Source organism: Wasmannia auropunctata, unplaced genomic scaffold, assembly GCF_000956235.1.
Source record: "Wasmannia auropunctata unplaced genomic scaffold, wasmannia.A_1.0 LD334189.1, whole genome shotgun sequence".
Lineage (NCBI taxonomy): Eukaryota > Metazoa > Arthropoda > Insecta > Hymenoptera > Formicidae > Wasmannia > Wasmannia auropunctata.
Genome location: NW_012028701.1, coordinates 32,322 through 47,824, shown reverse-complemented (window position 1 = coordinate 47,824; position 15,503 = coordinate 32,322). Strand labels below are relative to the sequence as shown.

General features: G+C 31.3%; 1 protein-coding gene across 7 annotated transcripts in view; it reads left to right on the top strand.

Moving 5' to 3' along the window:
• Nucleotides 1-12,793, top strand: part of LOC105459431 (transient receptor potential cation channel trpm) — an 18,188-nt gene extending 5,395 nt beyond the window's left edge. For 5 of the 7 annotated variants that reach the window (XM_011705440.1, XM_011705434.1, XM_011705438.1 and 2 more), the window contains 18 exons: nucleotides 272-354; nucleotides 1,061-1,117; nucleotides 1,722-1,908; nucleotides 2,010-2,223; nucleotides 2,306-2,465; nucleotides 2,578-2,714; nucleotides 2,791-2,947; nucleotides 3,031-3,184; nucleotides 3,276-3,584; nucleotides 5,068-5,617; nucleotides 5,704-5,915; nucleotides 6,010-6,177; nucleotides 6,955-7,014; nucleotides 8,102-8,311; nucleotides 8,456-8,804; nucleotides 8,968-9,113; nucleotides 9,221-9,811; nucleotides 11,431-12,793. In XM_011705440.1, the coding sequence (XP_011703742.1) occupies nucleotides 272-354; nucleotides 1,061-1,117; nucleotides 1,722-1,908; nucleotides 2,010-2,223; nucleotides 2,306-2,465; nucleotides 2,578-2,714; nucleotides 2,791-2,947; nucleotides 3,031-3,184; nucleotides 3,276-3,584; nucleotides 5,068-5,617; nucleotides 5,704-5,915; nucleotides 6,010-6,177; nucleotides 6,955-7,014; nucleotides 8,102-8,311; nucleotides 8,456-8,804; nucleotides 8,968-9,113; nucleotides 9,221-9,811; nucleotides 11,431-12,756 (5,070 nt within the window). In that variant the 3' untranslated portion in view covers nucleotides 12,757-12,793. The remainder of the gene's footprint in view (nucleotides 1-271; nucleotides 355-1,060; nucleotides 1,118-1,721; nucleotides 1,909-2,009; nucleotides 2,224-2,305; nucleotides 2,466-2,577; nucleotides 2,715-2,790; nucleotides 2,948-3,030; nucleotides 3,185-3,275; nucleotides 3,585-5,067; nucleotides 5,618-5,703; nucleotides 5,916-6,009; nucleotides 6,178-6,954; nucleotides 7,015-8,101; nucleotides 8,312-8,455; nucleotides 8,805-8,967; nucleotides 9,114-9,220; nucleotides 9,812-11,430) is intronic. The other 2 variants (XM_011705441.1, XM_011705442.1) reach the window with 2 other exon arrangements.
• The last annotated feature ends 2,710 nt before the right edge of the window (nucleotides 12,794-15,503 follow it).

Here is a 15,503-nt window from a genome sequence, read left to right as displayed (position 1 = left end):
TATGAAATTATTTATATTTCAGAAACAATTGAGTTTTTAACTTATGAAACTATTACTTATTTATTGATGTTGATTGTTTGTTGTTTTTTATTCAATATGGTATGTACTATCTATCATATAAATGGTGAATGCTTTTTTATGAACATCTTGTATACAATAATAACAGTAAGAGATTACATTATATAAAGATTTTTAATATATTTTGAACATTACGCTCCTTTCCTGATTGTAACTGTGTGATTGTGTCTTATTTATATTTTTCAAATTGTAGACAACTGAGCGTAGTTGGATAGAGGCAACATTTCAAAAGAGAGAATGTGCAAAGTTTATTCCAAGCAGTGAAGATGAACACAGGTAGGACTGCTATATGAAATAGCTATGATATGTGTAATGTATATACAGAGTGTGATCTTAAATAGCAAGTACTAAGTGTAAATATAGTGTTGTTCCTTATCATTAAAGAAATATACTACAATAATCATTGCTTTATTGAATATTGTAGAAAAAAAATAGTTCAAGACTTTTCGACTCAATTTTTTACAAGGAATAAGATAGAATGTCTTATAACTTTAAGCTATACTCTGTATATTATATGCGTATATAATGTTAAAAAAAATTTACAATGTTAAAAATTCTATATAAAATTTTGCATTGTGTAAAATTTTCTGCTGTTACAATATAATTAACATTTTTATTTTATTATGTAATAAAAGATTCTTGATATTTCATTTTATATCAACAAAATGCAGCGTGTGCTATAAAGTATGTGACTTATCAATAATTAATATTTAAGATGGACATACAAATTTATTGTTTCTCATCGATTAATCTCTTCTTTTTGCATTTTGTCATTTAAATCAACTGTCATATAACAACATAATATACATATATATATATATATATATATATATATATATGTGTATATATCATTATATATACCATGAATTATGATTTCTGTTTTGATGTATTTTAATAACAAATCAAATTATTTATAATTTGCATTTTTTATTCATCCATTCATTGATTTGATTTACTTTTTTTTGTTTCATTCCATTTATAGGTTTGTACAAATAGAGGGAGATAAGAATGCAGAATATGATGTGATTACTACTTCCAGGTGAGAAACTCATATGCATCTTGCATTGGCTGATAATTTTTTTTCTTTTATAATTTTGATAGTAATGTTATATATTAAAACAATAATTTTGTTGTAGCAAATTTTTTAGATATAGATATTTACATTTTTTCCAAATTTCTGTATGCTTTATACCTATATCTCATTACATCATATCTTATACATAAATTTTATTTATATTTAATCATCATTTCATGCCTATCTCATTACATGAACTTAATTCATGTTTAATCAACTTTTATAATTAAATTACATTAACAATTTTTTTCATGGCATTTGTCTTCTAATTCTTTTTTACATTTATTACAAAATATATTTTATATTTGCATATTATATTATGCAATTAAATATTACTATTTTTTATACATAAGTAATAAAATTAATTATTACTATTGTATGCATATATAATAGCAATATATATGTATATGATGTATAAACTCAAAAATTTCATGCTTTATAGCATACGCATAACGAGTATATGTATAAACGAGATATAAAAGTAATATATAAAAAGTTAAGTATATAAAAATATAATTAACATAAATACATATTTATATATGATATAATATATTATATTATATTATAGATGTTGCTGTGGTTATTCATACACTCATCATTGCGGAACTGGGGCAGATGTTCAAAGTTACAATCTTAGTGAGAACAAGGAAAAAGATCGTGAACAATGGTCTCCGGGAAAAAATACTCATCCCTTTCCCACTGATGCATATGGCACCATAGAATTTCAGGGTGGTCCGCATCCTACAAAAGCACAAGTATATATTCAACACTTTTTACATTATTAATATTATTATAATATTCTTGTAATAATTATTATGTTTATAAGTGAGGAAATGACGTTGCATATTATTTCTAGTATGTAAGATTGGCTCATGATACACGACCAGAACCGATTGTACAACTGTTATGTCGGGAATGGAATTTAGGATTGCCCAAATTGTTAATTACAGTACACGGTGGACGGTCCAATTTCGAGCTTCAAGCGAGTCTGAAAAAAGTTTTACGTAAAGGCTTATTGAAAGCCGCTAAAACAACAGGGGCGTGGATATTTACAGGAGGAACAAATACAGGTATATTTTTATTTATGAAACTGATATCTACTAACATACAGCTTCAATAAATTTCAATATTTTGTATATTTAATTCTTGTAGGTGTTACACGACAAGTCGGTGATGCATTATTATTAGAACGTTCTCAACGACAGGGTCGCGTAGTAAGCATAGGTATTGCTCCTTGGGGAATTTTGGATAAAAGTCACGAATTAGTTGGTCGTGGTGGAGAAGTATCATATGATTGTGTTTCCTCACCATGGTAAGACTGCATATTTACAATGCAAAGATATTATTAAAAGATTATGAGATTTTGTAAAGTATATATTTATGTGTTTGTGATTTTGTAGTTTTATTTGTATATGAATTTACAGGACTAAATATACAGTATTAAACAACCGGCATGCTTACTTTTTACTAGTAGATAACGGTACTGGTGGTCGATACGGAGCGGAGATTGTTCTTCGCAGAAGATTAGAAAAATACATCTCAAATCTAAAATTGCAACCATGTAAGCATTACAATGATTTATATGAATTGAAATTTTATAATTCAAGGCGCTCTGATTTACCAATGCTTTCTTTCAGACACACATAGTAGCATACCAGTAGTCGCATTAGTTATCGAAGGTGGAACAAATACAATCCGCGCGGTTTTGGAGTATGTGACGGATGATCCACCTGTACCCGTAGTAGTTTGTGATGGTTCGGGACGTGCAGCTGATCTAATCGCTTTTATGCACAAGTAATGACTAACTTATATATTATTCATGTATATTTTTAAAAAATATATAATCATGCATGTATATACGTATGCTTTTTCTGTAGATGGAGAGACGGACAGACTGGTGATGGAGAAGGACCACTAGAAGGTGTTAAAGAACAAGTTTTAGAAACTATTAAACGCACTTTTCAAGTTTCCGCGGAACAAGCAACCCAACTCTGTTCAGAACTCTTGCAGTGTACACGAAAAAAACATTTGGTATTTACATTTTCTATTAGAAATATTTGGCTTTATGTGTGATGTAAATGTTAGACTGAAAATTTTCTAAATAAAATTTATATTTTTATAGATTACTGTGTTTAGAATATCGCAAGACAGGCCGCAAGAACTTGATCAAACAATATTGACAGCTTTATTTAAATCGAAACAATTATCCCCGGCTGAACAGTTGTCCCTTTCTTTAATATGGAATCGTGTGGATATCGCTCGAAGTGAAATCTTCGTCTATGGTCAAAAATGGCCATCTGGTGCTTTAGAACAAGCTATGATGCAAGCACTTCAGCACGATAGAATAGACTTTGTGAAACTTCTACTGGAAAATGGAGTATCCATGCGGAAATTTTTATCAATACCTCGCCTTGAGGAGCTGTATAATACGGTAGGTCAACTTTATTTTTGTAAAGACAAGTTTTCTTAGTAAACAATTTAAATGAGTGTGATGTAAAGCGCGCGCGCGCACGTGTGCTTCTTTTAATACAAAGAAACAAATCACTTGCAAGGAATATGTCACAACTCAGGAATCAGGAATCAATTTAGTTCTCCTTGAAATATATTGTTAACTGTTAAGCACGAAAATATAAAAGATATATTTTTTATATTTGCCTATATTTTGAGATTTAAATAAAACATTCCATCAAAAATAACATTTATATTTGATTATAAGCAATCATCGAAATTGTTACGATATATAAAAAAATTTTAGACAAAACTTTCAATACTTTTTCACATATTTTACAATTATGGATCTAGATTTTCCAAGGATCTAATATTTTTCAAAATACCGTTATTTTTATTATTTTTATAAAATTATATTTATATGAAAGAAAATTAAATTTAAAAATAAATTTTGCCATCTTTACTCGTATATGATAAATTGTTTTATAAAATTTCATTTTTTAGAAATATTACTATATACATTGTTTCCATGCAGCACTTTTTTGTGCCTCCCAATTGACATTTCTGACATTATAGATTATAAATAATAGTTAAAATAACAATAATCTTTATTTTTTTTATCTTAGAGTTACCAAAATCTTTGTTACTGTACGCTTATACTTTATCTGCATTACATTGTATCATTATATCTAAAATTTATTTTTTATATCAAATTATATAAAATTATGATACGAAAATAAGAGAACCTAAGATTATTATAAGGAATATTATAAGGAATATAACGAAATCTGTGTTTGATATAATGTAAAATAAATAGAGAAACGAAAGTTTCTTTTTAATTCTCTAAAGAGAAATAAAAACTATTATTATTATTCTTATTGTTATTTATAATTTCTACTGCTAGAAATGAATCGTATTGCACTATATAAAAAATATATATATATATGCTGCATATAATGATTTCTTAATTTATCTTTCAAAAAGGCAGTTTTATAAAAGAATTTCTTATATATGAGTAAAAAGATAAAATTGTGTTCAATTTTTTTTTCATAGAATAGTATAATTTCACAAAAAATAATAATGGATATACTCGTATAAAATAATCGGCGGATTTTGAAAAAAATATTAGATTTTTTTGAAAAATCTAAATACATAATAGAATATAAATATGAAAAATCATAGAAATTTTGCCTACATTTTAAAAATATATCTTACAAGTTTGATGATTGAATTGTTAGAATCTAATATAAATTTTTAAAGGACCGTTTTATCCCTTGCCTCAAAATGGATATGTTTTTCTTAGATTTTTGTGTTTAACAACACAAATGTTTCATGAAGGAATTAAATCGATTCCGGACAGTTGTGATATGTCTTTTGTTATTAAGAAACTGGATTATTGTAATTTTCGAACATACATAGAATACACGACAATATATTTCTTTTTTTTTTCTTCTCGGATTAATCAGAAAGAAGGTCCATCGAACACATTGGGTTATATTTTGCGTGATGTACGACCGAATATTCCACGGGGTTACATGTATACATTGCATGACATCGGCCTCGTGATTAATAAACTGATGGGTGGAGCGTATCGCGCACAATATACGCGGCGAAGATTTCGAATGATCTATACGAAGGTGATGAAGAGATCTGGCGGTGGTCATCAGCAGCATATGCACCGAAATAGCTGCGCTCCGAATTGTAATACGCGCTATTACACGGGATCCGGCGGGAAGTCCGACAGTTTGACCATGAGCCTCCTCGCCGAGACGTTACCGGCTAATCGTGATACTCCTCTCTTCGATTATCCTTTCAACGAGTTACTTATTTGGGCTGTGTTAACGAAGCGTCAACAAATGGCTTTGCTGATGTGGCAACACGGAGAAGAGGCATTAGCCAAGGCGCTCGTCGCGTTAAAACTATACAAAGCGACGGCATACGAGGCGGCCGAAGATGATTTGGAAACTGAAGTTTACGACGAATTGCGTGGTTATGGCAAAGAATTTGAAAACATCGGTATGCATAAATACGAAATGAATTGTCTTAGATATGAAACCGTTGTTACATAACATTAACTGTAAATTGTATGATTTTTCATATAGCACTCGAATTATTGGACTATTGCTACCGACAAGACGACGATCAGACGCAGCAGCTGTTAACTTCGGAACTTCAAAATTGGTCAGGGCAGACATGCCTATCACTTGCGGTTACAGCGAACCATCGGCCGCTATTGGCGCATCCTTGCAGTCAAATTATCTTGGCTGACTTATGGATGGGTGGCCTTCGTACACGTAAAAATACCAATTTAAAGGTAATTGATTATGATCTGTTATAATTAATCTGATTTCTGTTGATTAATCAAATTTAATATATTTAAAATATGTGTGTATTAAAATTATTTTTAGGTAGTTATGGGGTTATTTTGCCCTCTGTATATAACGCGATTGGAATTTAAAAGCAGAGAAGAATTACAACTGATGCCCCAGACGCAGGAAGAGCATCTGATAGCGCTGGAAGATGAGAAGGAAGATAGCGATTCCGAAAACAGTGTACCGGCAGGACCAGATGTCGAGGTAATTATTTTGCATCTTAAAAACAACAGTATGATATACAATATGATTATTTGTTGAAGAATTTCAGATACTCTTTAATTGGCTATGTCCTGATTACTCAAAATTTTGTATGAAAAATATTGCAGTAACTTACTAACAACTTACAAATATATAAAATTGTAAAATAAATTATATTAACCATATGAGATTATTGTAAAACAATATAATTTCATATGTTTATTACATTTAATTGAAATTATTACAAATTCTATAAATATCAAATGCAATAAATACATATATTGGGTGTAAGACATTAACAAATTTTTATTTGTAAAACTTGCGTAAATAACAGATGTAATAAAATTATATGGTTGTTTGCGTTGAGAGAGAAGTTTTTGTCTCAAAATTATGTCTATATATGTGAATGTATTTAACATATGTGTAGTTACTGTAACTTCGAAGTGATTAAACAACATTTGAACAACATCCAACAGCGCAGTCTAATATTAATATGTCATCTCTGTCACATGTGGCTTATATCTTTTATTTTACTAAAATTATACAATACATTATTTCATCCTTATGATTAAAACAATATAATCTTATCTTTGGTTTTTTCTTTTGCTTACATTTTCTAATATTTGCGCTATTAATATGTTGCACCATATCATAATTGCTTGAGGGATATATTTTTAATAAATATGTATAATCTCAAAAATTAATTGCTCTCTCTTAAGGGTACATTCAACTATTTGTAACATATAGACTATGTGGGTATGCCTATTAATTATTTTTTAGAAACATCTGCGCAGGAGCCTGAGCATACGCAACAAATCCAGCAGCCAACAAGGCGTTAAGGTATCTACTTGGTCTGAACGCAGTGATCCTATAACAATAATCATATTCTTTGATGCACTATTTTAAGCTACTATTTGTTTATTTATTTTTAATTCTCATCAATCATATTTCATAATTACAGTAGTTGCTTCGTGTACATCCTGCAACATTTATTCTACAAAATAATAAAATCGTACTCCGTAAAATAAAATGTACTCCTTTTAAAAAATCTTTTTAGCTTATAATTATCATTATGTATACATATATGTATATTATACACAATTAATTGATTAAATAGTTAATTAAACATATGAATTAAACTTGTGAATCTTAATATTATACTAAAGAAACATTAATTATCTTTTATAAATAACTATTTACTTATTACAAATAAAATTTTTATAATATAATACAATCGAATAATTATACACATATGTTATTTTTAATATCTGAAACTAATATTTGTTTGTAAATAATTTAATAAATTTAGCACAGTTTGATTGAGACGAAATTTTAATAATAATTTTAACAACATATAACGTTGTCTAATGAAAACAATTTTTCTAGCGTGTATATACATTATAATATACATTATAATATACGTGTATATACATTATAAGACACTCCTTTTTACTTTTATTTACTATATATTGTAATGGATTAGTCAAGTATACAATATATAATTTGAGATATAAAGTAAAAATTTTGCTTATATTTATAAGTTGAAGATCGATCCTTTTTTTCGCTTATTAATGTAAATTTTTAGAATAAATATGCATATTTCTTAATTTCACGTCTTATAAAATGTGCAAATGTTTCTCGTCTTATAAACATTTGATAATTAATATCCCGTCTACTCAATTTTATTTACAATATTCTAATTTATATTATATCAATATTATATCTCTATTATCTGTCATGCTACTTTTTCGTGAATGATTGTATCAACTTAAATTTCCTTCTTCCTTGTCGTTAACATTTCAAGTTGATATCAATATCCATTTAACCACATGCACTAAGAGACTTATTAATAATTTATGTATGTAATGTCTTCCAGTATGCAAACGGTTTATTTGAATAATTCTAAATTATTTATTCTTTTCTATAGGCTTTAATTAGCAACGAGCACAGTACAATAATCAAAGAGACGATTGTCCAAGAGAATGGCAAAGTACTAACAGACATTGATGATGGAATACATCGCGCTTATGGTCTTCGATCTGAATATTACAATAACAAAACAACCAGACCATTAAAATTGAGGAAGAAATTGTATGAATTCTATACTGCTCCAATAACAAAATTTTGGGCGAATGCTGTAAGTAGAAATATTCATATATATCTTTATTGTCTTAATAGCCATAAAATGATATGTATTTATATTTGTCGATGTTTTTTGATATATTTATTAATATAAATGATTATAATAAAACATAACGCAATAAGAATACTTTTTTTGTAGATAGCATATATTATTTTTTTACTTTTCTTCTCGTACTGCATTTTGGTGCATATGGATGATCATCCGTCATTAGCCGAAATATATGCGATCGCATACATCTGTACTCTCGGATGTGAAAAAGTACGAGAAATAGCAATCTCGGAACCTGCGACACTTTCGCATAAGTTTAGCGTGTGGGCATGGAACATGTGGAACCCTTGCGACGCTGCTGCTATTATATTTTTCCAAATCGGACTAGCATTACGTTTGCGACATTCAACGTTAGATGTAGGTCGCGTTATCTACTGTGTTGATTGCATATACTGGTATTTACGAATACTCAACATCCTTGGTGTCAACAAATATTTTGGTACGTATGAAATATTAAACTAAAAGTAGTTTAATTTCATTGCTTTTTCACATAAAATGACTGTACATAGACAATATTCGAACAATTAAATACTAACACATTTTTAATATATCTTGTAATTTATTTTATAAATATATAATATTCAGTAATATATATTTTGTAGGTCCTTTAGTGACAATGATGGGAAAGATGGTTAAAAATATGATATATTTTGTTGTGCTTTTATTAGTTGTGCTCATGAGTTTCGGTGTAGCTAGACAAGCTATATTGAATCCCAATTCTGAACCAAAGTGGCGTATAGTACGAGATGTACGTATATATTTTCTACTTGATGCGCATCTTTAAAAAGAAAATCCATACATATTTTTTTTTAATCCCAAGTTCACACATATAATTATTATACTTTCTTTTGGCAGATATTTATGGAGCCATACTTTATGCTATATGGAGAAGTATACGCGGATAATATAGATCCTGATTGCGGGGATGAGCCGGGAATGGTACAGTGTCTTCCGGGTCGTTGGATCATGCCTGCTGCAATGTCCGTGTATCTTTTAATTGCCAATATTTTGCTGATAAATCTGTTAATTGCGGTATTTAACAATATTTTCAATGAGGTAAATGCTATAGCTCATCAAGTCTGGATGTTTCAACGGTTTACCGTCGTTATGGAATATGAGCAGAAACCAGTGTTGCCGCCACCGCTTATAGCGATTTGCCACATATATTTACTGCTGAAATATTTTCTGAGGCATATTACGCAAGGTAAAAGCAGCACTGGCGAGACTTGTGACAACGGGCTGAAATTATTTCTGGAGGCTGATGACCTGGAACGATTGTATGACTTTGAGGAGGATTGCGTCGAAGGATATTTCCGTGAGCAGGAACTCAAGTTACAAATGTCCACAGAGGAACGCGTGAAAATTACAACAGATCGGGTGGAGAACATGCATCAAAAAATTGAGGATATCGATAAGAAAGAGAGCAATCAAAACGTGTCTCTTCAGGTACATAACTTATACAGAGCATCTTACCTAATTTGAGCACCTCAAATATCTCACTTTTTGATGATAAAAATCACAGTAAAACATTATTTGTTTGGAAGGAACAAATATATGATATTACGAAAAATAAATAATTCTTTTCAAGATCATATTTTTCTGGATAATCTGGATTTCAAGATTATTGTAATTTTTTTAAATAGAATTTTTTTTTTAATTCTGCATATAAAAGCATTTTAAAGTAATGTTACAAAATCTAAACAGTTCATGAAATTTTATGCTTCATTTTGACATATTTTGACATAAAATATAAAATATTTGTAAACAATTGATTGTTTAATACTTGTAAACAATTAATTGTTTAATAATCGTATCTTAATATTTTTATGCCTAGAATAATACGATGAATCAATTAGTATAAAGAAAACGTATAGTTGCTTTTCAAAAAATTTATGCAATTGCAATATACATGTACATATCTTTAAGTATATTTAAATTAAAATTAATAATAGGACTCTCGATATTTAAAACTTAAGCGCAAAACAGGCCAATGAGAGTCACGAGCGGTTCTTGGTGCTCAAAGTTTTTGTATTATAACATTAAGTTACATTAATAATATACAGTATACGAACGTTTCGACATACCGTATATTATTAATGTAACTTAATGTTATAACACAAAAACTTTGGACACTAAGAACCGCTCGTGACTCTCATTGGTCTGTTTTGCACTTAAGTTTTAAGTATATTTGTTTAGTAAGTATATTTTTGTAACTTTTATACTAAATTATACTTTATTATATAGGATATTATACAAAAAAGAATATTTTCTATTAAAAAAAGCAAAAGGTAACTTTCAGATATTCAAAGCTATTCCAACTGTAAAAAAAGCGTTACCATTATAAGGCAATTATTTCTATACTGTGTAATTTATGTTAGATAAATTCATTCTCTTAGAGTTACTATTATATTTTTCCGCTTTCTGTCGTACGACAAATTTTTTAAGCGTGTTAATTGGGCAGAGAAGAGTTCTTGGATCTTTTTATCCTATAGCTAACAAACTTGAAAAATTTGTCGTACGACAGAAAACGGATAAATGTAATAATACTTTTGCTCTCATAGTTTCAAGATAGCAATAGTTCAAGGTAGTAATAATTATGTCTTATTGTCTATATCATTTAGATATTTTCTATTTTCTATTATGCACTTACATGGAATATTAAAAGAAAAAACTTTTAAGAATCTATTATACTTATTGAAAGAAATAAAAAATAATGTAGAAAAATTAATTTTAAAATAGAAACAATATTCAGTTTTGATAATACAGATAATTATATGCAGAATATATCAGAAGCTTACAAAATATTCTCTTTTCGATAATCTTACTTTTATAGTGTATTTATATATTCGATAAGGGTAATTGATTTACGCAAGATAATTCCATGATACACGAGATAATTCCAAGATGCTAACGAGTATTATTGTCAAACTCGAAGAATCATTTTTATCTATGATCAATTTTTCTCCGATTGAACATTTTGATTTTTCTTAATGAATACTATACATTTCTAGAGTCTTGCATTTTTCTTTTTAATATTTTTAAATACATATTGACACTATTTTCAGGCTGTTGAGTTTCGTATTCGCAAGTTGGAGGAATTGAGTCAACAAACTTTAGCGCATCTCGGGGTGATTCATCGTTTCATGGCGACGTACATGCCAAATGAAGAATTAGCCAGTCTAGAAACTTTTGACAACATTCGGCAGCGTCGGGTGTCGGAAAGATCGGAGGCTTTGTCCGAGACGGATTCTCACACGCAGCTGCCGACGATCGCACGGCGCAAAAAGCTTCTGCGCTCTCTCACTGACGGTACTTTCCTAAATGTTGGTCAACCGATAGACGATATTCTTAAGATATCCGAAGCTATGACTTCTCGTGAAAATCTCAGTAGACACGATTCTTCCGTAAGCGTTGACGCTCACGTCGGCCAGGATGACGTTAAGACAACTACGAGCGTGGAAACGGATGGCAGCAAAGATATCCTCGAAGGCGAAGCGGTCAGCAAGAAAGAAGTATCATCCGAGAAAGAGATGAGCCGAGATACGAGTAGAGAAGTGAGCAGAGAAATGAGCAGAGAAATTAGCATGGAAGCTACCAGCAGAGAAGTCAGTAGGGAGACCAGCAGAGAGGCTAGCAAAGAGGCCAGCAGCGAGAATCCGCCATCGGACACCAGGCAGGACTCAACAGAGCGTACACTCAGGCAAGACTCCGCGGAGCGTGCTACATTTAGGCAGAACAGCAGAACTCGATCGGAATCAGATGATTTCATGCTGCTTCAACCGCCCGGTATTCAGAGAGCCGTGACTTGGGCAGAGCCTCGCGTGGCCGTGATTCCGTCGTCTGTTACCTCGGCCGGCAGCACGCAGAGATCGATTTTGCTGACAATGCGCGCCGAGTACACTAGCATCACGGATGAGCTTGAGAGTTATTGTGGTCTGTTGAGCCCGCCGAGAACGCCGCCGATCTCACCGCCGCCGTCGCGAATGCGTAACATCTCGGACATGTTGAACCCCGAGATGGCGTGGCAGATCGAGAACGAGCATCTGCGTGACGCGGAGGAATGCGATTATCAGCAGATGGAGGATCTGATTCAGCGACGTTATCACGGCGATGACGACGTCGACGAGAACGACCGCGATGGGCCGTCAAACGCGCATGCAGATGAGGCTGATGGTATTACATGCTTCTTTAACGTAGCCAGCGAGCACCGTCAACTGCGTCGCGCCTCCGCGATCGAAGAGGACCCTCGTCGGCCATCGCCGATGATCAGCGTCACTCATGAGATTGAACAAACGCTCGCGCGACCACCGATACGTGACTCGGAGGCGACCGACCCAAGCGACAAGAATCTTAGTACTGTACCTGCCCCCGCTTCTGAAACTATGTGTTAAACTGAATATCAAATAGGAAAATATGCATTATTCGCTAGCTCTCGAAAAATCAGTTTGCAATTCGTAAAATAATCCTTATCGGATTATCAGTTTTATGACCATGTTCTTAGCACTCGGATATTGTATTAATTTTTCGTGTAAATTTATTATTTTATTATCAGCGTCGCATAGAATCTTTTTGAATCTTCTTACTGATTATAAGAGTAGATGATTATCTCTATTTCAAGATCAATGGAAGCTCAATACATTTTCTTTAATGTAATATTAGTGTTCAGTTCTCATCATGTTTAATGTTATTTCTAATGAAATGGTCATGTTTATACGTGATAAATAAGAGAGAAGTACTTTCTGAAAAACAGAATTGGGAAGTAACTTGTTACTTGTAACGAAGTTACAGTTAGAGTTATTTTTTTCAGTAATTGTAACCTAATTTCGTTACTTTTTTTTCTATCTATAACTGTAACTTAGTCATATTTTTTTGGTAATTAATTTAGTAGTTATTTTCATAATTTATATATTTTCAAACTTATTTGTTAATATAGGCTACGGTCCACTTTATGTTACAAATATTTTGAAGCATTTGTTTAAACGTAAACCAGGAAGTCTTTTTCTGATAATCTAATGGTATCAATGTTATCCATGTTGTTTTATTATGATAATAGAAAACTGAAAAGTAATGACTCGTTACTTTTTTTTTAAACAAAAAACTGTAACTGTAATTAGTTACTTTTACAAAGTAATTTTTCCAATTCTGCTGAAAAGGAGAATTTTATACTGGATGCATACAGGACGCGGCAACGTTTGTCGCGCGGTGGAAATTGGTCAGGGAATACCGCGGTATCCAATCAATGTCTGGCTTGCCCAGAAATAAATATATATATAATTTCCGCCACAGGTTCGATGGAATTCAACTATCCCGCGTGATGGAAGTTGCCGCGGCGTTCTGCATGTAGGAGCTAATAGTAATTTTTAGTGAAATGTGGATAGATCTCAGGATAGGAAAACCACTTTTCCCTTGCCATGCCAACTTCCGCGCGGCAAGCATTGCTGCGCCCCTGTGTACATCCAGCATTAAAGGAAAGTGGCCAATTAGATTTAAAAAAATATATATATATAGGATCTTAGAACAGGAGAAATTTCTTGCAATAATAGTTACAATTTTTAACGACCACCTTGTGGCATACATATACGATCGTGAGAAACTTTGCAGGTTTCTTGCGATTTTTGTCTCAGAAGAATCCATTTCTGGAACTCATGCGCTCACGAATGTGCAAATATGCGAAATAATTTCGCGGGCATGGCCTAAATAATAAATTAGTAAAAACTAAGTAATTATATTATTTATGTGTAATATCGTGTGTTTTTATCGATTTTTATATTATTATGTCAGTGCTTTTAATCTTCTCTATTCTATAATAACTGTGCGATGCGTATATCGTAATTTATCATAGAATATGCGTCTCAATGCATTATCATCTATAGCATGTAAGAAGTGTTGAATTTTGAATTTTTTTATGTATTGAGACTGTCCGTGTTTTTGATGAATCTGATACATCGAATTATATGAAAGTTCTATTTCAAAAAAAGTTGCGTTGCCTCTACTTGTATTCATCACTTGATGCATTCTGTGCACTCAAACTCCTTCCATTCAGTAGATTGGCGTGTAACTTTGCGATTTTATATGTATATGTTTATTCAAAGTGTATATTATTACAAAACCAATATCAACGCGTTTTCTCTTGTAATGCGTCACATGATACATTCATAACTAAATACTTTAGCAAACAAATCGCATTTTATGATACTTTACGCATGTAGTTTATACATACATATATATATATATAAACGGCAGTGTGCATATATTTTATATACACACTGCCGTCGAAAAGTTTCCGGACAATATCTATACCTGTACTTCTCGCTTCTTCTTGAGGCTTCTTGTGTGTTTCTCTTCAGCAGTATTTGACCTCATGGTATATCAAATGGTAGATATAGGTATTGTCCGGAAACTTTTCGATTCTGTGTGTGTGTGTGTGTGTGTGTGTGTGTGTAATGATTTAATTTGTAAAAATTTATCGCAAAGAATTCAAGTTGAAGTACAAGCTCATCGGAATCGATTCTCGGTGTAAATATGTTAACACAAGTCGCAGGATTGTAACTTTATTACTCTTACTGCCGAATACTTTCGCAATAATTTTTGAGATGTATTATATTTAGAGCCTTACACGTAACGCACTTTCAACTGCGTCAGACTCCACGGACCATTCGAAAGCGAACCATATCACACAGACATGTTCTTAATGAACTAAGCCAGTCTGCGTTAGTACAATTGCAACTATTTAAAAACAAAACTTTGATATACATACTTGTACCTAAAATGCCTAATGTGTATAGAGAAATATATTGTGTTAGTTATTTAAAAATTGGAAGAAAAACGATGAATTCAAGCGTGTTCAGCAAACGTTACTTAAATATTAACATAAATGTCAATATAACTTTAAAGTTACTTGACTTCATTGTTAATTATTGTAGTGATTAATTTGTCATTTATTCGATGTGCATTTAACAATTTCTAATAATTTTTGTATAATGCATTTATATTGAATAGTATACAAAGCTATCTTAAGACAGTATTTATATTTATATACACTTCTCAACAAAATTAAAGCATCACTTACTCTACCCTCCAAAAATAGGCAAAATTCAAGAGAATGTAACTTCGTCAAAAATGATCGTATCGAGATGTT